Source organism: Scyliorhinus torazame, chromosome 2, assembly GCF_047496885.1.
Source record: "Scyliorhinus torazame isolate Kashiwa2021f chromosome 2, sScyTor2.1, whole genome shotgun sequence".
NCBI classification, from domain to species: domain Eukaryota; kingdom Metazoa; phylum Chordata; class Chondrichthyes; order Carcharhiniformes; family Scyliorhinidae; genus Scyliorhinus; species Scyliorhinus torazame.
This window is the reverse complement of record NC_092708.1, coordinates 101,034,178-101,060,421: the sequence shown is the minus strand read 5'-3', so window position 1 is coordinate 101,060,421 and position 26,244 is coordinate 101,034,178. Positions and strand designations below refer to the sequence as shown.

General features: G+C 45.2%; 1 protein-coding gene across 4 annotated transcripts in view; it reads right to left on the bottom strand.

The window, feature by feature from the left end:
* LOC140390115 (activin receptor type-1-like) overlaps positions 1-26,244 on the bottom strand; it is a 137,530-nt gene that overhangs the window by 74,133 nt on the left and 37,153 nt on the right. For all 4 annotated transcript variants that reach the window (XM_072475064.1, XM_072475050.1, XM_072475041.1 and 1 more), the window contains one exon: positions 1,402-1,475. In XM_072475064.1, coding sequence (XP_072331165.1) covers positions 1,402-1,468 — 67 coding nt within the window. In that variant the 5' untranslated portion in view covers positions 1,469-1,475. The remainder of the gene's footprint in view (positions 1-1,401; positions 1,476-26,244) is intronic.

Below are 26,244 nucleotides of genomic sequence, written 5' to 3'. Positions count from 1 at the left end.
GGGATCTAAATATCCAAGGATATATGTCCTATCCAAAGGACAGGCAGATGGACAAAGGGGGCGGGGATGCATTGTTAGTAAGGAATGAAGTTAAATTGATAGCAAGGAGCGATATAGAATCAGAATGCATAGAATCTGTATGGGTAGAGTTGAGGAATCGTAAAGAAAGACCTGGATGGGACGTATGTACAGTCCCCGAGCAGTAGTCAGGATCTGGGGCAGAAAATAAATCAGGAGATAGAAAAGGCATGTGAAAAAGGCGATATTACAATCATGAGGACTTCAATATGCAGGTGGACGGTGAAAATCAAGTTGGTAGTGGATCCCAAGAAAAGGAATTTGTGGAATGTCTAAGAGATGGTTTTTTGGAGCAGCTTGTGACAGAGCCTATTAGGGAACAGGCAATTCTGGATTTGGTGATGTGTAATGAGACAGACTCGATTAGGGAACTTAAGGTGAAGGAACCCTTAGGGAGCAGTGACCACAATATGATAGAATTTACCCTGCAGTTTGAGAGGGAGAAGCTGCAATCAGATGTAATGGTATTACAATTAAATAAGGGTAACTACAAAGACATGAGGGAAGAGCTGGCCAGAGTTGATTGGAAGGGAGCCTTGCAAGGAAGACAGTAGAACAGCAAGGGGAGGTCATGTCTGACAAATCTATTAAGAGTTCTTTGAGGAGGTAATAAGAAAGCTAGACAAAGGAGAACCAGTGGGCATGATCTATTTAGATTTCCAGATGGCCTTTGACAATGTAAGTCTACTTGTGACACGAATAAAGATCATTATGCATTAACACTGAAATGAAGTTACTGTGAAAATCCCCTAGTCACCACACTCCGGCGCCTGTTTGGGGGAGAATTCAGAACGTCCAATTTACCTAACAAGCATGTCTTTTGGGACATGTGGTAGGAAACCCACGCAGACACGGGGAGAGCATGCAGACTCCACACAGACAGTGACCCAAGCCGGGAATCAAACCTGGGTCCCTGGCGCTGTGAAACAACAGTGCTATCGTATCGCCACACAAACATTAGGCATGATTGAATGGCGGAGTAGACTCGATGGGCCGAGTGGTCTAATTCTGCTCCTATGGCTTATAGTTTATGCTCTTAGGTAATTATAGAGGATTAGCCACAGGCCCTCTAAGAAAGTTGAATGGCTCTGTGGGTGTATTAGCCATACATGGGTGGCATTAGTATATCCAGTGAACTATTATTCAAGTGCATATTCATGTTAGACCCAACAAATGGATCAGATGATCTTGAAATTTATTTATTGGAAATTCACTTTGATGAGACATTATGTTTACTGACTGTTCACAACAACTAAAAGACCACACAGTGTCCTGCTTTATTCAGCAAGAACAGGGTTAAATGCAGCATTTACTGTTCCTTACCTTCACAACTAGAACTTGGAAAGGTCAGTGTCATCAACACAGGAAGGATCATCGCGCCAGTTAACATCGTAGAACTGAAACAAAAACACACTACAATTAACATTTTAATGAATCTCTGCCTGACCTACATACATCTGAACTTCTTATATATGAAAAAAAGCCAAGGGGAAGAAAATACACAATGGTAAAGGGAAACAATCGCAGACAGAGACAACAGTAGACTTGTGCAAACCAACTCCCTAGCTCCAGGGTATTTCTGAAACCACAATTCTACTGAACCAAGCAGCTTGCGCACTGTACAATGGTGACATTTCTCAAAATAGGTTATCTGGCTCCATCCAACACTGTTTAGACAGCTGAAATCATGCCAACCACGTTTGAAACATCAGCATTCAGCTGGTTGCTACTTCACTGTGAATATGTGGAAAGTCTTTGTGCAGATTTTATAACAGCTCCAACAAACCTTCATAGGCTACCCGACAAAACCTGAAAGTGGAGTTGTTTAAGTAAACACTTTGGAGAGATCCAAGGGAAACATTGAAACTCCTCTGCTTCAGTGCCTAGCTGGTTTTAAAAAAGGAAAATGGTTGGACTCCCAAGGCTGGACTGTGGGAGCAGAGACATGCTGCATTTTATTGAAATTATTTGTCACTTGATACTTTGTGTGGGACAGAGATGTGGCCTGTTGCCTGTCCCATTGCTGTTTCTACAGTTTTACCCACTGGGGACCCTGAGCCATCAGTCTCTGGGATAAATTGTTTCTTGTTGCAGTGATCAATCCTGAAAATGCAGCTGTTTTAGATTGTTAAAGTAACTAGATTGAACGGCAATGCAATTATGCATGCCAGAGCTAGACATTTTTGTGGTTTCACTTTCTTGGTAAAATTTAGACGCTGTGACCAGCCCTGTCTAGCAGGTACGAGGTACGCATCAAAGCTATCTCTGCAACAGTTTTTTTTTGCCAGGGCGGGGGTAGGGAAAGATTTGCACCTAATTACAGTCTTTATTGTTGTGGTATTGTCAATTATCACTAATCACAAACTACAGTCACGAATACACATACTGATAACATGTTTGGACCTGGAGCTCCAACAGCAATATACTGTGTTACTTTTACTACATGCACGATATGTAATCGCTGTCATCATCAACACCTTTAATGTAAAGGCTGGAGTAAATATCTCAAACTCCCTTCCTAACAGCACTGTGAGTGCACCTATATATACCAGGGCCAGGCAGAGAAATTGTGCAGCTTCTCCTCTTTCCAGGCCCCTTATTCCAACAACCCCTAAACCCAACGCCCCCCCCCCCCTCCCCCGCCCATCCCCAAAATCCCAGCCCTCCCCATTTCACATTTTTCTTCCCTTTTGAAGATTCACCAACCAATTCAAGAATCCCAGAAAAATCCTAGTAAAATGATGATGCCCATTGTTGGCGTCTGGTTACAAATATTGTCTGATAGATATGCAACATGGGTTATTAATATTCAGATCAGCAACGTTATAGTGCAGTGTTAGTTTGTGTGTGCCCAAGAGGTGATCCCACCATGACTATTAAACAAACCAGAGAGCACTAATTAACAGCATTGGGCAATATTGTTAATTTGACAGAAACATATCCCATTAGTTATTTATAACACTGTGCAGACAATAATACTGATTTTGGTGAGTGACCATGTGCGCAGTGACAGTAAATTTACATTTGGGGAAGATTAAATACTTGCACCCAGATAAACTGGACAAGACCTTTCCATTCTGTAGAATTCGTATTGGCCAAGGAGTGAATGTTGTTCAAATCTTGCTGCGTGTGGGCATGGATCGCTTCAATATCTGAGGAGCCGTGAATGGTGTGAACATTGTGCAATCATCAGCTAACACCCTACCGCTGACCTTATGATGGAAGGGAGGTGCTGAAGATGGTTGGGATCAGGACACAGCTTTGAGAAACGCCTGCAGTGATTGGTCTCCAACAGATTCAGCCATTGCCCTTTATCCTAGGTATGATTCCAGTCAGTGGAAAGTTTTCATCCCACTGACTTCCATTTTACTTGAGATCCTTAATGTGATATTCAGACAAATGCTATCTTCATGATAAGGCAGTCACTCTTCCCTAAATTCAGCTCTGATGTCCTTGTTTGGACAAAGACTGCAATGAAATCTGGAGCTAAGTAGTCCTGGCACAAATTGAGCACATTATTGGCGAGTAAATGTCATTGTAACGGAGGAAATCATTAAATCCCTACAGTACCAAAGGAGGCCATTTGGCCCATTGAGTCTGCACCGACCTTCTGAAAGAGCATCCTACCTAGGCCCACACCCCCACCTATCCCCGTAACCCAGTAACCCCACCTAACCTTTTTTCTGGACACTAGGGGGCAATTTAGCATGGCCAATCCACTTAACCTCCACATCTTTGTACTATGGGAGGAAACCGGAGCACCCAGGGGAAACCCACACAGACACGGGGAGAACGTGCAAACTCCACGCAGTCACCCAAGGCCGGAATTGAACCAAGGTACCTGGTGCTATGAGGTAGCAGTGCTAACCACTATACAACCATAATCATCCACTACCACGTCATTTGATGAAACAACTATCATCACCTTGCTGAATATGGAGAATAGGCAGATTGGCCAGATTGGATTTGTCCTGTTTTATGAGGCCAACTAGAACATATTTTTAATGATGTTGAGTGAACAAAAGGTACGGCAACTTTGCCATAACCCCAGATGACCATCGGCTGCTTTCCCCTTTTGAGGGAAAGAGCTGACTGGTGGTGATGTAACTCGAGGATCACCACACCTCAGACAAGGGGCAAGGTTGAGAAGTCAGGGCCTCCATGAATAACCTCAGTCGGGAATTGAACCCGGGCTTCGGGCCTTGCTCTGCATCACGAACCAGCTGTCTAGACGAGTGAGGCAAACCAGCCCCCTGTTGAGTGCATACCCACATTGTAACTGTACAGACAGGTTGGCTAAAAAGTGCAGCTAGTTCTTTTAAACAAGTCTTCAGCACCACAGCCAGGTTATCTTCAGGGGCCCATAGCCTTTGCTGTTTGCAGTGCTCTTGGGCGCATGCTGCAATTTCAAAACAATCCGCCTACACTGGTACACACCCACCCAAGATTCTGAACTTCTCATTGCCACACCTATGGCACAACAACATTGTTCTAGATTGTAAAGGATTTGGGCTGGGCACCAGACATGCAAATCATAATGCTACAGGTGACAAGCCCAGACTCAGTGGACAGATCTGGAACAATAGAGCTCAAGGAGAACATAGTAGAAGTTTTGGGAAGTTTTGGGGAATTTCGGAACAGAATAACAAGCATCTGAATTCCAGGAAGATTTAAGTTTTGTGGTAGATGTCCCATAACCTTCGCTTTTGTAGGACAGATGAAAACCTAGTGGTGCAGAAAAATCAATGTTAAAACAATCTAATTTTATCGGAATTTCAAATATGCCATTGAAAATAATAGGATCCGCAGCTGCTTAAGACAGGGGGCGAAATTCTGCCCCAACGGCGCGATGTCCGCCGACTGGCGCCCAAAACGGCGCCAATCAGACGGGCATCGCGCCGCCCCAAAGGTGCAGAATGTTCCGCATCTTTGGCGGCCGAGCCCCGACATTGAGGGACTAGGCCGACGCCGGAGGGATTTCCGCCCCACCAGCTGGCGGAAAAGGCCTTTGTTGCCCCACCAGCTGGCGCGGAAATGACATTCGGGGCGGCGCATGCGCAGGAGCGTCAGCGGCCGCTGACAGTCTCCCGCGCATGCGCAGTGGGGAGAGTCACTTCCGCCTCCGCCATGGTGGAGGCCGTGGCGGAGGCGGAAGGGAAAGAGTGCCCCCACGGCACAGGCCCGCCCGCGGATCGGTGGGCCCCGATCGTGGGCCAGGCCACTGTGGGGGCACCCCCCGGGGTCAGATCGCCCCGCGCCCCCCCCCAGGACCCCGGAGCCCGCCCACGCAGCCTGGTCCCGCCGGTAAATACCAACTTTAATTTACGCCGGCGGGGCAGGCAATTTCTGGGCGGGACTTCGGCCCATCCGGGCCGTAGAATTGAGCGGGGGGACCCGCCAACTGGCGCGGCCCGATTCCCGCCCCCGCCCAATCTCCGGTACTGGAGACTTCGGCGGGCGGCGGGGGCGGGATTCACGGCGGCCAACGGCCATTCTCCGAACCGCTGCGGGGTCGGAGAATGACGCCCAGGGTTAGGATATGGCAATGAACTAGCAGGAGAGGAAAGTAAAGGAAAATTGTACATGTAATCAGGCCTTTACTTTGAGTGGGGTGGCATTAGAAATTAAGATACCTTATGCAACATTTAATAGTTTACCCGAACTGACAACTCAGACATTTATCAAGTGCAAATTGTGTTGTATTTTAATAGACAATTGTGCTCAGACAAAAATCAATGCAAAATGCCCTTTTTAAGTATGGCTTCAAAATTTAATACAGTGAATCGCGAGACTAATTATACTAAGCAAACACTGTACTAACTTTATTTCCATTTATAGATCAAGTTTAACTGATCTCAGTCAAAGCAGTAGCATGATCATTACAAGAAACCTCTATTGGTTGGCGTTCAGGTTAGGAAAAGTGACCATGTTTCCTGCTTTAGATCACTTTCTGTGACCCCCACCGGAACCAAGTGAGTTCAGGTTTGGTTTGGCTGTGATGTCCAATGTGCTGAATCAGACAGCTGAATAAATAATTGATCTGCCCTCTTCCATTTACTTGGTATTTGGCAAGAAGATTTTATTTGTTTAAGAGTGTTTAAAGCTCTGTTTATTCAAGCAGTTGGAATTTGTGTTAGCTGCAAACCTAGAACACACACATAAATGTTACCACATATTAGGTCCAACCCCAGATAAAGCCACCTGTGGGAAGGTCCAAGTTAGGAATAATAATAATAATAATAATAATAATAATAATAATAATAATCGCTTATTGTCACAAGTAGGCTTCAATGAAGTTACTGTGAAAAGCCCCTAGTCGCCACATTCCAGCGCACGTTCGGAAGACCAGTACGGGAATTTAGTTACATCATAGGCAGATGATTAAGTTTGCGACTACAAAACCAATCATTTCCACACAGTGACAACGTCTGCAGAGAGTAACACAGAGGGCGGGATTTTGTGATCCTGAAGCTAAGTGTTGACGCCGTCGGAAACGCCGTCGCGTTTCTCGACGGCGCCAAAACGGCCTCAGGATCAGCAATTCTGGCCCCTACAGGGGACCAGCACAGCACTGGAGCGGACCATGCTGCTCCAGCTGCTGATCATGGTGTGAACTGAGCGCTGCGGGGTCCACGCATGCGCAGTGGCACCGGCGGCAACACGCTCATGCGCAATGGCTCCGTTCTCCGCACCGTCCCCGACCAAACATGGTGCAGGGCTACAGGGGCCGGAAGAAAGGAGGCCCCCAGCCAGAGAGGCCGGCCCGCCAATCGGTGGGCCCCAATCGCAGGCCAGGTCACATCGGAGCCCCCCCCCCCCCCCCCCCCCCCCCCCCCCAACAGGTCGCCCACGGACCCTTCCATGCTGAGGTCCCACCGGCTGAGAGCAGGTGTGAATGGCGCCAGCAGGACTCGTGTTTTTTCCGACGGGCGCTCGACCCATCCCGGGCCGAAATCGGCGGGGGGGGGCATGTAGAGAGGCCCCCAACCGGCACCGCGCCAACCACGCCGGCGCCAATTCTCCACTCCGCGGAGAATTGCTTCACGCCGGTTGTGGGGATTCTCAGGCCCGACCCCGGGCTGAGAGAATCCCGTTCTCAATAACTAAACTTGAATTGCAATATATTTCTTCCATGCTACATCCAATTTGAATAGAAAACAAAAACTATATTGCCTACTAGGAAAGAATGAAATGGTAGAACATTGCATTCACATGTGAAAACTAAACCTTGGGACTGTTCTGAGACAGCTCCAATTAAACTTCCCAACACATTTAATATTTAACCTCAATGAGATCAGAATCATAATAAACGACGCGAGGATGTTCTTCAGCGGTGATCAAACTGCACTTTTAGCATTCTGGATCTGAAAACCAACAGGTGCAGCCTTGGCAAACTGTCCAACGTTTCAGAAGGCTGAATCATAGACTGGGGTCAGGTTGTACTGAAATACAGCTTGTCTACGATCATGATATTAAATTAAAGTACACATTAGAACTCACCAGCAAATGGGGAATTTCTTTCACAGAAGCATTGCTAATAGTGAGCCAGTCAGCTATGGACAGTGGCAAAATACACAATTGCTCTCATATTTGAAAAGGCAACTGAAACAGCAGGAAGTCAGATAGAAAATATATTGGGCTTAGTCAGGAATATTAATGAAAACCTCAAAAAATCAACTGAGCAAAACAAAAACATGGGGAGGATGATACTTCGTTTTTCGCAGCAAACTGAATGCACAACTCTGCAATCCATTTGTCACTAAATATTGAAAGTGCAAATTGAATCAAAATAAAACCCACACTTCTGGTGGATTTCCAGCAGTCAAGAATCCAGTGTCACTTTTTTGATTTCAGTTTTTCTTTCACAACGATATGGCAACAAAAAAGTGAAGCAGAGTTTCTCCAGCACCTTAGCATCACTGCAACGGAAACGGATTTTAGGATCCCATATGTATTTATTTTACTGGTACATCAGTAAGATATATGCCCAAAGAGAGTGAATAAGTGTTCTACATTTAAAACCGTTCAAGCACAGGGACCGAATCCAAAACAAACTGCAACATTCATTTCTATAACTCCCTCTGCACTGTAAATGGAATTGTTTTACTATTAACGGTGCAAACAAAAAACCACGAATGATGTTGACACTACAAAAATAATTTCCGTATTGGAAATGAAATGCAAAGAACTTCCATTTTGCAAACAACTCCTTTACAGAGAGACTTAGGTATTTATGTGCATAAATCATTGAAGGTGACAAAGCAGGTTGACTGCGCGGTTAATAAAGCTTACGTGAACCTGGGCTTTATATATAGAGCATAGAATACAAAGCAAGGAAACTTTGATGATTTGATATGATTTAGATTTATTGTCATGTGTACTGAAGTACAATGAAAAGTATTGTTCTGCATGCAGTTCAGGCAGATCGCTCCATACATGAAAACATTGGACATACGATAAATACATAATGTAAATACATAGACATCGGGTGAAGCATACGGAGTATAGTGCTACACCAGTAGAGAAGATGCATAGAGAGATCAGTTCAGTCCACAAGAGGATAATTCAGGCAACAACGGGGAAGACGCTGTTGCGTGTTCTCAGACTTTTGTATCTCCTGCCCGATGGAAATGATTGGAAAAGAGAATAACCCAGGTGAGAGGGGTCTTTGATTATGCTGCCAACTTTCCCAAGGCAGCAGGAGGTGTAGACAGAGTGGGAGGCGGGTTCACATGATGGACTGGGCTGTGTTAACGACTCTCTGAGTTTCTCATGGTCTTGGGCCGAGCAATTGCCACACCAGGCTGTGATGCAGCCATATAGGATGCCTTCTATGTTGCATCTGAAAATGGTAAGAGTCAATGTGGACATGCCGAATTTCCTTAGTTTCCTAAGGACGTATAGGCACTGTTGTGCTTTCTTGATTGTAGCGTCAACGTGAGTGGACCAGGACAGATAGTTGGTGACGTGTACACCAGTGAATTTGAAACTATTAGCCATCTCCTCCTCGGCATCATTGACGCAGACAGGGGTGTGTATGACACTCGCTTCCTGAAGTCAATGACCAGCTCTTTAGTTTTGCTTTTATTGAGGGAGATATTGTTGCCCTTACACCATGCCATCCATCTCCCTCCTGTGCTCTGACTCCTCAGTGTTTGAGATCCAACCCACTACGGTTGTGTCATCAGCAAACATGTAAATGGAATTGGAGACGGATTGTGCCACACAATTGCGTGTACGTGAGGAGTATAGTAGGGGGCTAGGTACACAGCCGTGCAGGGCCCGGGTATTGAGGATTATCGTGGGAGAGGTGTCGTTGTTTATTCTTACTGATTGCGGTCTATGGATCAGGAAGTTGAGGATCAGGTTGCAGAGGGAGGAGCCAAGTCCTAGGTTTTGGAGTTTTGATATGAGATTGGCTGGGATTATGATGTTGAAGGCGGACCTGTAGCTAATGAATAGGAGTCTGTTTTAAGAGTCTTTGTTGTCAAGATGCTCCAGGGATGAGTGTAGGGCCAGGGAGATAGCATCTGCTGTGGATTGGTCGTGCTGGTGTGCGAATTGCAATGGATCAAGGCATTTAGGGAGGATAGAGTTGATGTGTCTCATGACCAACCTCTCAAAGCACTTCATAATGATCGATGTCAAGGCCACCAGACAGTAGTCATCGAGGCATGTTGCCTGGTTTTTCTTTGGCACCGGTATGATGGTGGTCTTCTTGAAGCAGGTGGGAACCTTGGGAGCAGAGTAGCAGGTGGGAACCTTGGGAGCAGAGTAGGGAGAGGTTGAGGATGTCCACGAACACATTCACCAGATGGTCCGTGCAGGATGAGTGCATGACCAGGAACCCCATCAGGACCCATTGCTTTCCGAGGGTTCACTTTCAAACCCGATCTGACTTCGGAAGCTGTGACGGTAGGTACGGGTGTGTCCGAGGCTGCTGGGGCAGTTGACAACTGTTGGATAGTTTCCTGCTCGAACCAAGCATAGAGTGCATTGAGTACCGGGGTGGCACGGTGGCCCAGTGGTTAGCACTGCTGTGTCACAGCGTCAAGGACCCAGGTTCGATCCCGGCCTCGGGTCACTGTCCATGTGGAGTTTGCACATTCTCCCAGTGTCTGCGTGGGTCTCACCCCTACAACCCAAAGATGTGCAAGGTAGGTGGATTGGCCACGTTAAATTGCCCCTTAATTGGAAAAGAAAGAGAAGAGAATTGGGCACTTTAAATTTATTATAAAAAATGAATTGAGTTCATCGGGGAGGGGTGCACTGTTGTCGGAGATTCTACTCAGCTTTGCCTTGTAGCCCGTTATGTTGTTTAAGCCTTGCCACAATCGACGAGAGTCCGTATCGTTAGTCTGTAAGTCTAGCTTAGTCTGGTATTGAACATGCATGAAACATTAGTTCCGCTTCAAATGGAGTAGTGTGTCCAGTTCTGGGCACCATACTTTAGGAAGGATATGAAGGCATTAGAGAGAGCACAGCACAGATTCACAGAAATGGTTCCAGAGACGAGAGGTTTCAGTTACTTGGAAAGACGGTAATAGTTAGAATTGCTTGCCATGGGGAAGGTTGAGGAAATGTTTGATACAAATATCCAAAATCATGAGAGCAGATGGGAAGAAGCTGATCCCAGTGGTGGAAGGTTCAAGAACCAAAAGACACAGATTTAAGATAATTGGCAAAAAGGAGCAATGGTGACATGAGGGGAAACGTTTTCACACAGCGATTGGTTATGATCTAGAACGTACTGCCTGAGAGTATGTTGGAGGCAGTGTCAATTGAGGATTTTCAAAGGGGAATTGGATGATTATTTGAAAAGGAAATGTTTGCTGGGCCATGGGTAAAGGCAAGGCAGTGGTATCCGGAAAATTGCTCCCTCAGAGGGCAAGGAGACACAAAGACGGGCCAAATGGTCATCTTCTGTGTTGTGACCATTTTATGGTTCTATGTTTATCTGAAAGCAGTACTGGATCACTTTGAAAATACTGGGCGGGGGATTTAATCTATTTTGGGTGGATGCCAATGGCAAGTCTACAGTCCATTTATTCTTAACATTATTGTTTAACAAAGTTAAAAAGGTTGCCTATTCACCATTGTCCATTTTGCACTCCCCAAATTTATAGTCCAGGGCTTTCGAAATTCAAAAAAGTTACATTTTGAAAATATATAGCAGTAGTAAGAAAATACACATTGCTTTAAATCAGTCTTCGGTTTCCAATTTTTGCAGTTATTCCTTTCCGTCGGATTTTCTAAACTCATTTTGAAAATGTAAACGCCGTTGTACACCATTTCCCCTTGTTCTCATTCTTTCTCTTCCCACTTTTCCTTTTTTTTTTATACATTTCTTTTTCTAATCATTTAGGAAATTGCAGCATAACGGCTTTAGAAGCAGCAGCAAAATGCATTTATATGCTACTTTTAAAGTATCAAAATGTACCAAGGCACTTCACAGGAGCTTCAACAAATTAAATTTGGCACTAAGGAGAGATCTGTTCAGGCAGCAAAACGCTTGGCCCAAGAGGAAGGTTTCAAAGGTGAAATTCCAGTGCTTAGGGCCTAGGCAGCTTAAAAGGTACGGCCACCAGAAGAGAGATGTTCAAGATGCAGAATTGGAGAGGGGAGAGCTGATACCTAGAAGACTTATGGGGCTTTAAGAGGTTGCAAAAATGAGGGAGGAAGCCTTGCAGGGGCCTTAGAAAGCAAGCATGAGAATTTTAAAAAAATAAGTATTGCTCAAACAGAAACATTTAAAGGGCTAACATCAGACGAAAACACGTTGCTTCTATAATAATTGTCAGATCACGTGATTGAAAAATAACAGAAACCTGGATGGGGGTGAAGCACCACCTCATGTATAGGTTGAACGGAGAAGAATGCCGCCTGCTCAGAGTGCCACAACTGTTGAAAAATAGGCCATTTCAAAAATTGTTTGGTCGCTCATAAATGCTGACAACCTATAAAAGGCAGAATGTTTTTTTTTTAAAACAGAGCCACATACAAGCAGAAGAACCACAAGCAAAGGGCCTAATCTTCCTTGGGTAGGTAAATGACACTGAAAACAAGTATTGGAGTTTTAAACTCAAAGTGGATGGACACCGGACAGAGTTTAAAACCAAACCAAGTAGCGGTTTCTATTAGATCAATCAAATTACAATGTCCTGGGGGGAAAAATTCAAAAGCCAACTTACGACAGCACTGAAATTTAAATACTAAGAACTTCAAACCACTCCAAGTCATCGAAAATCAAGAGAGTGATTTCTACGAAGCAGAAAGGCATACATAAATTGAAATTAGTCCATAAACTGGATGAAGATGCTGATGAGAATTACAGCTGTACATCGCAAATTGCTTACAGCACTAGAGAAGACTCGCTCACTCAATAAGGTGATGCTAACAGAAACAGAATAATGGTACGGCATAATAGAAAAAGAAGCAATGAGGTTGTGCAAAAAATTCTCAAAATATGTAATGGGATTGTGTTTCAAAATCAAAACAGACCATGGCCCTTCTGAATATGAAAGAAATTGCAAAGATGCTGCCCAGAATCCAATGGTTCAGTTTAAGATTCATGAGATATGACTCCATTACAGAGTACATGCAAAAGGAAGAATCAACAATGGCATCAAATGAAACCAAGCAAAACATTTCATTGAGGTCAAAGCATATACCCTTAATCACTCAGCACTTACCAGCTGCTGCAAAAAGGTTTCAGGAAATAAACCAAGCCCAAAGCCCGGCAGTAAGATGGAAAATGCATCCAAGTTTGAGAATATCGTCCAGTAGGATGACCAGACTGTATCTCTATTGATCCGATATACAGCAGCACTTTGAACATTGCATACACCTCACTGTCATTAGCAACTTACTAGTCATCAACGAGAGAATAATCTTATTGGGTCCACTTCAGCTTCATATTCTTCAAAGATTTCACCAAGATCATCTAGGAATAGCAAAACTGTGTACGAGAGCACAGCAATCAGCCTGGTGGCCAGGCATTACTCACTCTATAGAATATATTATGACTAACTGCCTTACTTGTGGCGTAAACAGCCAAGAACAACTATTAGATTCTACATTTTCAACAAGGCGGTGGGAGCACCTGGGAATGGACTTAATGAAATTAGGAGGAAAACTTTCCTCATTGCCATTGATTATTATTTTACTATTCACAGTGGATTAAAGTACCACAACAGGAGCTGTCACCCAATTCCTCTTCCTCAAGAGAATTTATGCAACACATGGCTCGTCGGAATCATAATGTCCAACAATAGGTCACAATTTGCTAATTGTTATGGGCCAGGGTTTAGAGAACATATTTAAATAGATTCCCACCAAGCCTTCGACTTTGATGCTCTTTCTCACTATCCTCATCACTATCATCCAACTGTACGCTTCCCTTTATGTCTGCCAATTTTAACTGACTGTCATGTTTCATGGCCATTTTCCAAAGTTCAAACTCTCTCTCTTTATCTTTTTCCCTGATCTGTATCTCCCTTTCTCTTTCTTTTTGTTCTGCTAGGGCTATTCTTTCCTTTCTCCTTGCTCCTTTTCTTTTTCCTCTCTATATCTTTCGCTTTCCACTCTCTCTCTTTCTTTTTCCTCTCTTTCATATTCAAGCTGCTTTAATTCTTTCTCCTGTTCAAGTTGCTTAATCTGCAACTGGATCTTTGCCATTTCTAATGAGTCAGACTGTATCTCAGGCAACTTTAAATGCTTAGCCACCGCCATAATTACCTCATCTTTTTGCATTTTGTCAGGTAATATTAACTGAAATGTTTTTGCCACATCTAACAGTCTGCTTTTAGTCTCTATCCGTAAGGTACTGCGTGTGACCGTCTCCACCCCCAAAAACTTCAGAGCCTCGGAAAGAGCCATTGTCCACAACACACTCCATACTTAAACTGAAATACCACATCTGAAAAGCAACCACAATATACTCATCCCTCACTGTCTTTAAATTCACTAAGCCAATCCAATAGATAGACTTTTATCCCAGACGAGCCCCCAATTTGCTATGGGCCAGGGCTTAGAGAACCCCAAAGTGTATCATGGAGTTCACCTGACCCACAACTTTTAATAGATTGGGGTATGGGGAGCACACAGCCCACTCTACAGGGGTGGTACAGCAGAAATGGAAAAGTATTTTTTTAAGCAAAACAATGTTTATTTTATGAATTCAAGTTAACCTTTTTAAAACAAACAGTGAACATCTTAGCAACCATTAATTCAAATACAACCCCCAAACAATACAACACTAAGTAATCCGTAAGCTGTCCTTTTAACATCCAGAAGACTTAAGAAACACCTTTTAACAGAAGCACATTAGGTTTACATTCACTACTGAGAACATGTATAATTCTGAATTCACCAAATGATCAAGAGATAGTCTTTACATGGCAGAGAGATCAACAGTACACCTGCTCTGTCTGGCGTCAGCTCCAACACTGAAAACTAAACTAAAACACATCCTGCAGCAAACAGCCTAAAACGAAAGTAAAAAGCTGACAGACAGCCCAGCTCCACCCACTCTCTGACATCACTGCAGTAGTAAACACCCATTTCTTAAAAGTACTCTCACTACAGATACTTATATACACACCCATTTATAAACACCCATTTCTTAAAGGTGCTCTCACATGACACTAATGAGCTATTCTACAATTTCACAAACAAATAGGGTTTTATTCATGTAACTAGTTCACCTTGCGATCCTCATTCAAATGGAGATGAGGGAGAGAGAGAGGTATAAACCATAAGACTTATTGAAGAAAAATTAAGACCTTAACCTAGCTCTTTCAAGTTATCCAATGTCACCACTACAAAATGGTTGCTCACCATCAGAGTCATTGATGGGTAGAAGATTGAGAACACAGATTCTAAGTCTATAACAAAAACCTCAATCCAATATCACCACAAGAGGATAAAATAATGCGAGGAAGAATAGACAAGCAACCAAGCTCAAAACTTTAATCACAGGCATAGAGCATGTGCATTACTCGCGCTGAAGACCAGAGAAAGTATATGGGTTTGAAACCAATAGAATAAAGACACAACCATTGAAGAAACTCCACAGCTAACCCACGCACTATTTAAATAAACTTAAGTATCATAAGGAGAAACCACAGTGTCTTAATATCTTTGGAGAGAAAGCCAAAAGAAACTTGGACTTATATTCTGGTTTTGAAGATGAAGACTTACTACAAACTCTGCGGCCATGCAGGGGAAGATCACTCACACCGACAGACAGGAGAGCATGGAATATCCTCGACCTCAAAAGGGGATCAGAACAAGATTAATGAGATTGGTCAAGGCACCTCAGATACTAACCCTGTGAAGTTAGAAACTTTGATGGGTGGGGAGGGGGAAAGAAGAGGGGAGATGTAGGAGGATGTAAATATGATGGGGTTAAAGACTTGGGCAGGGTTGGCAGGAGAGGCAGAGTCAAAGGATAACGTCAGAAATATACAGGATGTTGATTTAATAACGATGTCAGATCACCTGGCTAAGAGGAGAGATCTAGCAGGAGGAGAAGCTCCAACCTATATATGAAATAGGAGAAGTATGCCATTCAGCCCCTTGAGCCTGCTCTGCCATTCAATAAGGTCATGTTGACTTCCACATTCCCCATCTACTCTCAATAACCTTTGATTCCCTTGCCCAACAACAATCAATCTCTGCCTCAAAAATATTCAGTGTCTCGTTTACACCATATTCTGAGGCAGAGAGCTCCAAAGTTGCACAACCCGCTGAGAGACACAATTTCTCCTCATCTCCATCCTACAAGGGCGACCCCTAATTTTTAAACTGTGTTGCCTAGTTCTGGGCTCACCCACAAGAGGCAACATCGGTTCCATGTCCACCTCACCAATACCATTAAGGACCTTATATACCCCTCATACTTCTGAACTCCAGTGGAAATAACCCAGCCTGTCCAACCTATCTTCATAAGACAACCCATTCATTCCAAATATCGATCTAATAATAATAATAATCTTTATTGTCACAAGTCGGATTACATTATACTGCATTGAAGTTACTGTGAAAAGCCCCTAGTCGCCACATTCCAGTGCCTGTTCGGGTACACGGAGGGAAAATTCAGAATATCCAATTTACCTAACAAGCACATCTTTTGGGACTTGTGGAGGAAACCAGAACACCTGGAGGAAACCCATGCAGACACAGGGAGAACATGTAGACTCCACACAGACAGTGACTGAAGCTAGGAATCGAACCTGGGACCCTGCAACAGTGCTACCCACTGTGCTCCCGTGCCACCTCTGAACAGCCTCCAATGCATTTACATCCTTCCTTAAATAAGGAGACCAAAACTGCACAGGGTAATTGAGATGTGGTCTCACCAAGTACCTGTACAACTTTGGACCTTCAAATGTGTAAGTATTTGCTGTAAATAAAGAGTAATGGTTCTAAGAAACTTCAGACTCAAGCTACGTACTTAGGGAGAACGGACAATCCACAAAACCCCTGCCTTAGCCTCAATGACACAGCAAATCAGAATATAGGCCAGAAGGAGATGTGGGTGAACATATTCAATCTACCTACTTACAAACTCCATTCTCGAACACCGTTTCCACCCCTCTCCCTGACTCCGGAGGCTAAATCAAACTCCTAGCAACCTTGGTGTTCAACATGACTGCAAGTCAGGATAATGAGCAGCTGAGTTATGGATGAGCTCTAGTATATGGAAGCATTGGAATAATCAAGTGTAAAATATTTTAAGAAAAAACACGGATGTTGATTTTAGCAGATCAGCCAAGGCAGGAGCAAAGTCAGCTGATGTAGTGGACAGTCTTGCAGTCATGTTGAACACCAAGGTTGCTAGGAGTTTGATTTAGCCTCAGGAGTCAGGGAGAGGGGTGGAGACGGTGTTCCGGAACAGAGTTTAAAAGTCGGTAGATTGAATATGTTAATTTCCAAATTTAAAACTAAAGTAGTCAGAGCAGATAGTCAACATCATGCAAGTTAGTTCGGCTATGCTCAATTTCATATGTCAGCAGGTTACAAATCAGGGTTACGATTGAGTTGGCTCAAACAAATAAGATCCAGTAATTACATAATTACTGTAATTACTGCAAGCTTCCCCCACCCCCAAAACTTGATTTCAATTTGAGTGAAATATTTTGAAATTGGTTAGACACACATTTTGGAGAGGAGTTACATTATTGCATAACATTCTGTGAAGTACACAGTGCATTGAGACGGATCAGATTTCATTTTAAGCAGCATTAAATGCTTTCCCTGTTCTATTACAAAAAAACAAGCTCCAGCTCTCTTCTCAAACACAGTCGGCCAGCAGGAATCTAAAACAAAGGAATGTGAGCATTCTGATATCACCCACTTGAAACATTTCCAGGACAGCTGACCACAAGAGCCCAAGGGAGATTTTTCTTTCCCTTGCTTTGTTCTGTCTCCACTCATGATGGTTTCTATATCCTAATATGGAATGATGTCCCAGTTCAGTTGTGCTCTCTATCTCATGCAGCCTTGTTCTATTATATACTATTACTTGCCAAGCTCTCAAGAGCTTTCTGTGATGAGTGAAGTTTCCCCACCCCCTTCCAGATCAGCAATAACACTCAGGAACAAAGTAGAAGAAAACAAAGCCAACAGCTCAAAACATCAAAGGATAGTAGAGTATCTTATGCCGAATCTTCAGGAAAACTAAAAACAAACAGCAGTCTTTGAATTCAATGTTCAGGAAACTGGTATCCCCAACACAGCTTTGATATTTTACATTTCTAACTCTAGATGATCTGGTCTGATGATGAATTTGTAGATTTTAAAAAATTGAACAAAGACAGAGATAAGTAAGCAGGCATAGCAGTGTAAATGCCTCCAGCAGAAATTATTGTATCTATTTTTTCAGGCACAGGGCCATGCTTCACAGCCTATCTGCTACAGTTATATTGTAGGTGGGCATCACCTAAATTTGGTGCCGTCACTATTACCATAATTGTAGCATGGGGTCAGGTGTCGGAAGTGCGACAGGGACTGAGAAGCATTTTGCTAAGTCTTCTGCTCTTAAAGGCAGCCTGTCCCTCTTAAAGGCAAACTGCACCAAACAATATTGCTGCAATTTCAAAAATAGAAATGGAACCATCAGGTCAGACAGCGGGTTGCAAGGTGATGAATGCATTGCTGGTGGACAGTAGAAGGACCATGATTTCAGGGTGCCCTCTCGATTAATTCTCAACAACTGGATCAGAGGACCCAGCAGTAATGCCACAAAATTCATAAAGACTGTACGTGGGTGGTCAAGTGACTACATCTTCAAATAGCATCCCTTACCAAGGTTTCATGCAGGTCAATGCATCGCAGGCCCATCACTCCCCAGCAATAGGTTTTCACACCTAATATCCAGATACTTTGCTTCACCTTCACACCACTACCAAAGCTACCAACTTCACACACGCTTCTGCCTTCAGTTATGGCAAGCACATCACCCAAATACATCAGTACACCAATACTGGCATTCGGAAGGAGGTGGCAGCACACAATAGCAGGAGGCAGGACTGGCTGGGGACAAGGATGTCAGCATCACTTGAAACCGATAGAAGAGATGGCGCTCAGCATCATGAAGATAGCTACAAAGAGCCACTAACACCCAGCTCATCCTCATTCTGAGATCTCGACTGCCCATCCACTAGTGAACAGAAGATGGCATAGTTTGGCTGTGGTATTCTACACAAATCAGATGCTCCCTTGAATAATGACCACCTGGGTGGGATGCTGAAGCAGTAGCAATATCCTGGAATTCTTGAAAAAAAAATCCAATTAAGGGGCAATTTAGTGTGGCCAATCTACCTACCCTGCACATAAAATCATAGAATCTCTACAAAGCAGAAGGAGGCCATTTGGCCCATCAAGTATGCACCAACCCTCTGAAAGAGCACTCCACTCAAGCCCACTTCCCCATCGTATCCCCAATAACCTAATCTACACTCCCTGGACACTAAGGGATAATTTAGCATGGCCAATCTACCTAACCTTTGTTACTCTTTGGACTGTGGGAGGAAACCGGAGCACCCAGAGGAAACCCACGCAGACACAGGGAGAAAGTGCAAACTCCGTACAGACAGGGACCCAAGGCTGGAATTAAACCCGGGTCCCTGGTGCTGTGAGGCAGCAGTGCTAACCACTGTGCCACCGTGCTGCCCAAATCTTGTGTGTTGTGGGGGTGTGACACGCAGACATGAGGAGAATGTGAAAACTTCACGCGGACAGTGACCAGGGGTCGTACCCGGGTCCTCGGCGCCATTAAGCAGCTGTGCTAATGTCCTGGAACTTTAATTAAGTGAAAGGAAGGAAGCAGGAGACTTTAAAACAAAACAACTACTTGTAAGACGGTTATCCATTGTGATAAATACCAAGATTTAAAATTTAGAATTCTGAGCACTCTTTGATATGAAATGGCAAAGCAAACACAAGACCAAGTGGAGATTCAGTGAATAGGGGAAGACTATTTCTTCCACTTAATGAGTCAGTGACAACTGAATCGTCGACTTAAGGTAGTCACTGAATTTGAAGAGGAAGTTAAATTAAATGCATTTGCCCTCTTTTTTGAAAAAAACTGTAGGGGAAAACATTGGAAACAGGACAATGTGGCATGATGGGAGGGGAACAGGGCAAGAGAGGATTAGAATTGGATGTTGATTTGCTCTAGCCAAGAGCTAGCACAGAAATAAGGGGGAGATATCCTTCTGTGCTCTGAATTACCACAGGTTTTATTTTGTTTAAAAATAATAATGGATTGCCCCAAACTATTTTACTTTCTGCATGTGGAGCAAGAAACAATCCTCGGACTCTTGGCCCTTTTCTGTGGGAATCTTTCCCAAAAATTCCTACTTTCCTTCCTTCATTCAGTTTTGACCACAGAAAGAATTAAAATATAAGTAAGCAAAAGCTATTCCCGTTTTCTTTTTGAAAGGGGCACATTGACAAAAGGTAGTTCATATACTAAACAGAAATTGTCCCACCTCAACCCAAACTGAATAAGCAATTTGCTAGCTTAATGAGACAACCAAAAGAAAACCACATTCCAAATGCTATTGGAAGGTTCCTTGACCCCTATCAGTCTGTGGAGATGAGGATCCTGGGGGGGGGGGGGGGGAGGGGAAGAGGTTGTGCAATGGCCGGTAGGAACGATGCACAATAGAACATCTAGTTCTTGACTGGTTAAAATTATTTATTATAAAACAAATGAGTGATAAAGATAACTAGAAGAAATATATTACAAACTACTAATACGAACAAATTATCCTAGAGCTATTGCAATTATGACTATCCACCAACACGACTAACTGCCAACTCCCCGAGGCACAGAGTCACATGGTAGATTTACACTGCCACCTGCTGGTCGGAGGTCGTGTACATCACTATAGCGAACATTGCTTATGCATATCATCACAAGTCTTATCACAACAGCTATTGCAAATGCTCCAACACCAATGTAATGGTCCGCAACTTTGGTGTTGTATACAACCCAGATGTGAATCCAACTATATATCTTGACCACTTATTTTCATCCTCATGTTGCCTGCGTCCATCATTTCAGCTCTTCAGGCACTGAAATAGTCATCCATCTTTTGGTACCTCAAGTCTAGTCCAACGTTCTTTCTGTTAGCCTTTAATCTTCCACCTTATATAAACTGAAGCTAATCAAAACTGTCCATATCTCATTCAACCCAGTTATGTAATATGTAAATAATACAACTCTTAAAAACCTCCCGCAACCAACGCACATTCTCCTCTCCCCAATATCTATACCCTCCTTCAGCTTTATTACGCAGATATCCCTGCTCCTCCAAATCCGGTCTCTTGGAATGCACCTCTTTTATATCTCCCCCAGCTTCCTCAGCCCGAGGTCTGGGAATTGCTTCCCTAGACTTCTCCAGCTCTTTCTTATCCTTTAAGAAACTGCTCAAATCCTTCCTCTTTGATAAGCTTTTGGTCATAGCTTACAGAAATGAAAAAAATAGGAGCAGGAGTAAGCTATTTGGCCCTTAAAACCTGCTCTGCCATTCAACGCGGTTATGGCTGATCTCCAGCACTCTCCCCATACCCCTTTCGAAACTTTAGAGTCGAGAAATCTATTTCCTTCTTAAATTTATTGAGTGATTTTACCTCCATGGCCTCTGTGGGAGAAAGTGCCATAGGTTCACAATCCTTTGAGTGAAGAAACTCCTCCTCATCTCAGTCCTAAATGGCCTACCCCATATCCTGAGACTGTGACTCCTTGTTCTAACCAGAGAAAAGATCACCCCTGCATCCAGTATGTCCAGCCCAGTCAGAATTTTATACGTTTCAATTAGATCCCCTCTCATTTTTCTAAATCCCAGCGAATACAGGCCCATTTACCCCAGTCTCTCCTCAGGTGTCAATTTAGTTTGATAGAGCGACAATGAAGAACCTTGGGATGTTTTACAACATCAAAAAGATAGGAGAAGCAAGCTGTTTTTGGAGACAGCCACCTAAAGCAGATTTTTCAAACAAGATTTATGAACACTCAAATGTGAGTGCAATATTTACATCTATAATAAAGATGAGAGATCATTGATGTGAAACATTGGGTGCAACCTGCCCAAAATTGCACAGAGTGTTGGATCAGGCGAGAAAGGCGGTGTGAAACTCGCCTGCTCTACAGCTGCACTTTCTCGCCGATCAAACAGCATTGGAGAATGGGCACTGCCAGGGTGTCTGGAGCAATGCTCAGGCATGTCCCTCAACCCCTGGATTCTACAGGCACCGCCGTGCCCCCATGTCATCACCAAGACTGGTTTTTGATTCTCACCGGCGTGACGTCACGCGGCCGGTTGGAAGGGCGGAAAGAAAAGTCATGGGCGGACATTATGGCATCAAGCTCAGTAATTATATGTTACAATGTACGGAAATCAGCAGTGCTATTTAGCAGACCAAGGTTAAAGTCCGGTTTTGGGCATGTTTAGCAGGGAGTTTCACAACAGCCATGCATTTTAAAAATAAATTCATTTTTTTTCTATTAAGTGGCAATTTAGAATGGCCAATTCACCTACCCTGCACATCTTTTTGGGTTTGTGGGGGTGAGGGCCACGCAGACAAGTGGAGAATGTACAAACTCCACGTGGACAGTGACCCAGGGCCAGGATCGAACCCAAATCCTCAGGGCAGCAGTGCTAACGACTGCGCCACCGTGCTGCCCAGTGACAGCCATGTTGGGAAGATTTCAGCCCGTATTCAATGGCACTTGATGCCAAATTGAGCCCCCATGAGATTCTCGACATAACTGGCTCCCTCGCTGCCTGATTCGCCCGACTCACACCTCAGCTGCTCGCCACTAACCAGGGGAAACTGCTTTTTTTTTTTAATTAAATATTTTATTGAAAATTTTTGGTCAACCAACACAGTACATTGTGCATCCTTTACACAATATTATAACAACACAAATAACAATGACCTATTTTATAAACAAAAAATGAATAAATAATAAATAACAAAAATGAAAACTAGCCCTAATTGGCAACTGCCTTGTCACAAGTAACACTCTCCAAAAATATAATTTAACAGTCCAATATATAATTATCTGTAGCAACGACCTATACATACTATACAGTATATATTAACAACCCTGAGAGTCCTTCTGGTTCCTCCTCACCCCACTCACCCCACCCCCCCCCCCGCCCCCCCACCCCGATCCTGGGCTGCTGCTGCTGCCTTTTTCCCATTCCGTCTATCTTTCTGCGAGGTATTCGACGAACGGTTGCCACCGCCTGGTGAACCCTTGAGCCGACCCCCTTAGGACGAACTTAATCCGCTCTAGCTTTATAAACCCCGCCATGTCATTTATCCAGGTCTCCACCCCCGGGAGCTTGGCTTCTTTCCACATTAGCAATATCCTGCGCCGGGCTACTAGGGACGCAAAGGCCAAAACATCGGCCTCTCTCGCCTCCTGCACTCCCGGCTCTTGTGCAACCCAAAATATAGCCAACCCCCAGCTTGGTTCGACCCGGACTCCTACTACTTTTGAAAGCACCTTTGTCACCCCCATCCAAAACCCCTGTAGTGCCGGGCATGACCAAAACATATGGGTATGATTCGCTGGGCTTCTCGAGCACCTCGCACACCTATCCTCCACCCCAAAAAATTTACTGAGCCGTGCTCCAGTCATATGTGCCCTGTGTAATACCTTAAACTGAATCAGGCTTAGCCTGGCACACGAGGACGACGAGTTTACACTGCTTAGGGCATCTGCCCACAGCCCCTCCTCGATCTCCTCCCCCAGCTCTTCTTCCCATTTCCCTTTTAGTTCATCTACCATAGTCTCCCCTTCGTCCCTCATTTCCCTATATATATCTGACACCTTACCATCCCCCACCCATGTCTTTGAGATCACTCTGTCCTGCACCTCATGCGTCGGGAGCTGCGGGAATTCCCTCACCTGTTGCCTCGCAAAAGCCCTCAGTTGCATATACCTGAATGCATTCCCTTGGGGCAACCCATATTTCTCGGTCAGCGCTCCCAGACTCGCGAACTTCCCATCCACAAACAGATCTTTCAGTTGCGTTATTCCTGCTCTTTGCCACATTCCATATCCCCCATCCATTCCCCCCGGGGCAAACCTATGGTTGTTTCTTATCGGGGACCCCCCCAAGGCTCCAGTCTTTCCCCTATGCCGTCTCCACTGTCCCCAAATCTTCAGTGTAGCCACCACCACCGGGCTGGTGGTGTAGTTCCTCGGTGAGAACGGCAATGGGGCTGTCACCATAGCCTGTAGGCTAGTCCCCCTACAGGACGCCCTCTCTAATCTCTTCCACGCCGCTCCCTCCTCCTCTCCCATCCACTTACTCACCATTGAAATATTAGCCGCCCAATAATACTCACTTAGGCTCGGTAGTGCCAGCCCCCCCCCTATCCCTGCTACGCTGTAAGAATCCCTTCCTCACTCTCGGGGTCTTCCCGGCCCACACAAAACCCATGATGCTCTTTTCAATCCTTTTAAAAAAAGCCTTCGTGATCACCACCGGGAGGCACTGAAACACAAAGAGGAATCTCGGGAGGACCACCATCTTAACCGCCTGCACCCTCCCTGCCATTGACAGGGATACCATATCCCATCTCTTGAAATCCTCCTCCATCTGTTCCACCAACCGCGTTAAATTTAACCTATGCAATGTGCCCCAATTCTTAGCTATCTGGATCCCCAGGTAACGAAAGTCCCTTGTTACCTTCCTCAACGGTCGGTCCTCTATTTCTCTACTCTGCTCCCCTGGATGCACCACAAACAACTCACTTTTCCCCATGTTCAATTTATACCCTGAAAAATCCCCAAACTCCCCAAGTATCCGCATTATTTCTGGCATCCCCTCCGCCGGGTCCGCCACGTATAGTAGCAAATCGTCCGCATACAAAGATACCCGGTGCTCTTCTCCTCCCCTAAGTACTCCCCTCCACTTCTTGGAACCCCTCAACGCTATCGCCAGGGGCTCAATCGCCAGTGCAAACAATAATGGGGACAGAGGGCATCCCTGCCTTGTCCCTCTAGGAGCCGAAAATATGCAGATCCCCGTCCATTCGTGACCACGCTCGTCACTGGGGCCCTATACAACAGCTGCACCCATCTAACATACCCCTCTCCAAAACCAAATCTCCTCAACACCTCCCACAAATAATCCCACTCCACTCTATCAAATGCTTTCTCGGCATCCATCGCCACTACTATCTCCGTTTCTCCCTCTGGTGGGGCCATGGGGAAACTGCTTTTAAACGCTCCCTTACCACCCACTCCCAGTGCTGCGCAGACCTGCTCTTTGCTTTGTGGATGCCAACCTCGCCAGGATCCCGATGCTGTAGATGAGAAGCGGGGCACCGTGTTCCCTGACGGGGCCGGAGGACCACAGCAGGGTCAGCAATGCCGCTTGGGAGACAATGGCAGCGGCTGTCAGTGCGGGCAGCATGAGAAGGAGAACCGCTATACACTGTGTTAGAAGAAGACCAACAACCTGGAATGGTAAGTTACCGCCTCTCTCCTGGATTCCGTTCCGTCTGCCACCCCTCAAATTCCCAAACAATGCCCTTGCCAATCTACTGGCTGAGACCTCGCACCATCCCCCCATTGGATCTTCAAGCTTGTTCCTCAAAATCCCCTGGCATCCACCAGCACAACCCCTTCATGTCCAGGTGCAGTGCAAACACATGCCACCTGCTATAGACCCCCCTGACCTCAAGCGTGTGGCTCACAATGCCCTCTCTTTGTCCCCACAGGAGAAGATAGACAATAAAAAATTGGAAAGAGCCAGAACGGGGGGGGGGGGGGGGGGGGAAGAGTCCCAGTGATCAGAGTCCTCACTCCCCATGAGGAACGGGCCCTGGAGATTGCGGGGCTGCAAGAGGAGAGAGCAGTCACCGGCAGCGAGGTTGGCTTGTTTCAGAGAGGTGAGGCTCCATTGTCCCTTCATCCAGAGACTTGTCTCAAGTGAGTTGTTCATGTCAGACAAAATGATTCTTCCCTCTCACTGGCCACATGCCCATTGTCTTACAGCATCACTAGCTGATCAAGCCAGGCCATCTGGAGTCGTACCCGTGAAGGAGGGCTCAGTGGAGACCGCCGGTGAGACGCCAAACCTATCACTCGCACCTACCATCAGCACTGAGACACATCTTTGTGGGCAACATTAGTGGACAGACTTCTGGGGCACAATCTGGTGAGCACCACACAGCTGCTGTTGCATATTAGCTGGAGGCAGGAACAATCAGATGTCTGCTGGATCCCAGGACAGTGGGTCCCAGCCAGATGCTGATCCTCTGAACTAGGTTCTCCCAGAGCTGATGCAGGTGATAGGACTCAGCCGAGAGATTCGGGGGGTGGGGGGGGGGGGGGGGGCAGCCACTGCAAGGCTAATTGGAGGACTATGAGGGCCTCCCTGGTCCTCCTGACATATCTGACCCTTGCCGCCGCCTGTCCTCCATTCTCCGGCTCCTCCTAGAGCTCGACATTCCGCTCCTCCTGGTCCACCTCCGGTTACTCCACAGATGAGGCCATACGTCCCTCTACCTCCTCCTGCTCCGGCAGACCGCCACGCTGCTGTTCCAGATTGTGGACGGCACAGAAGACCACAAAGCGGGAGACCCTCTGGGGTGTACTGCAAAGCACCACCAGAGTAGTCAAGGCAT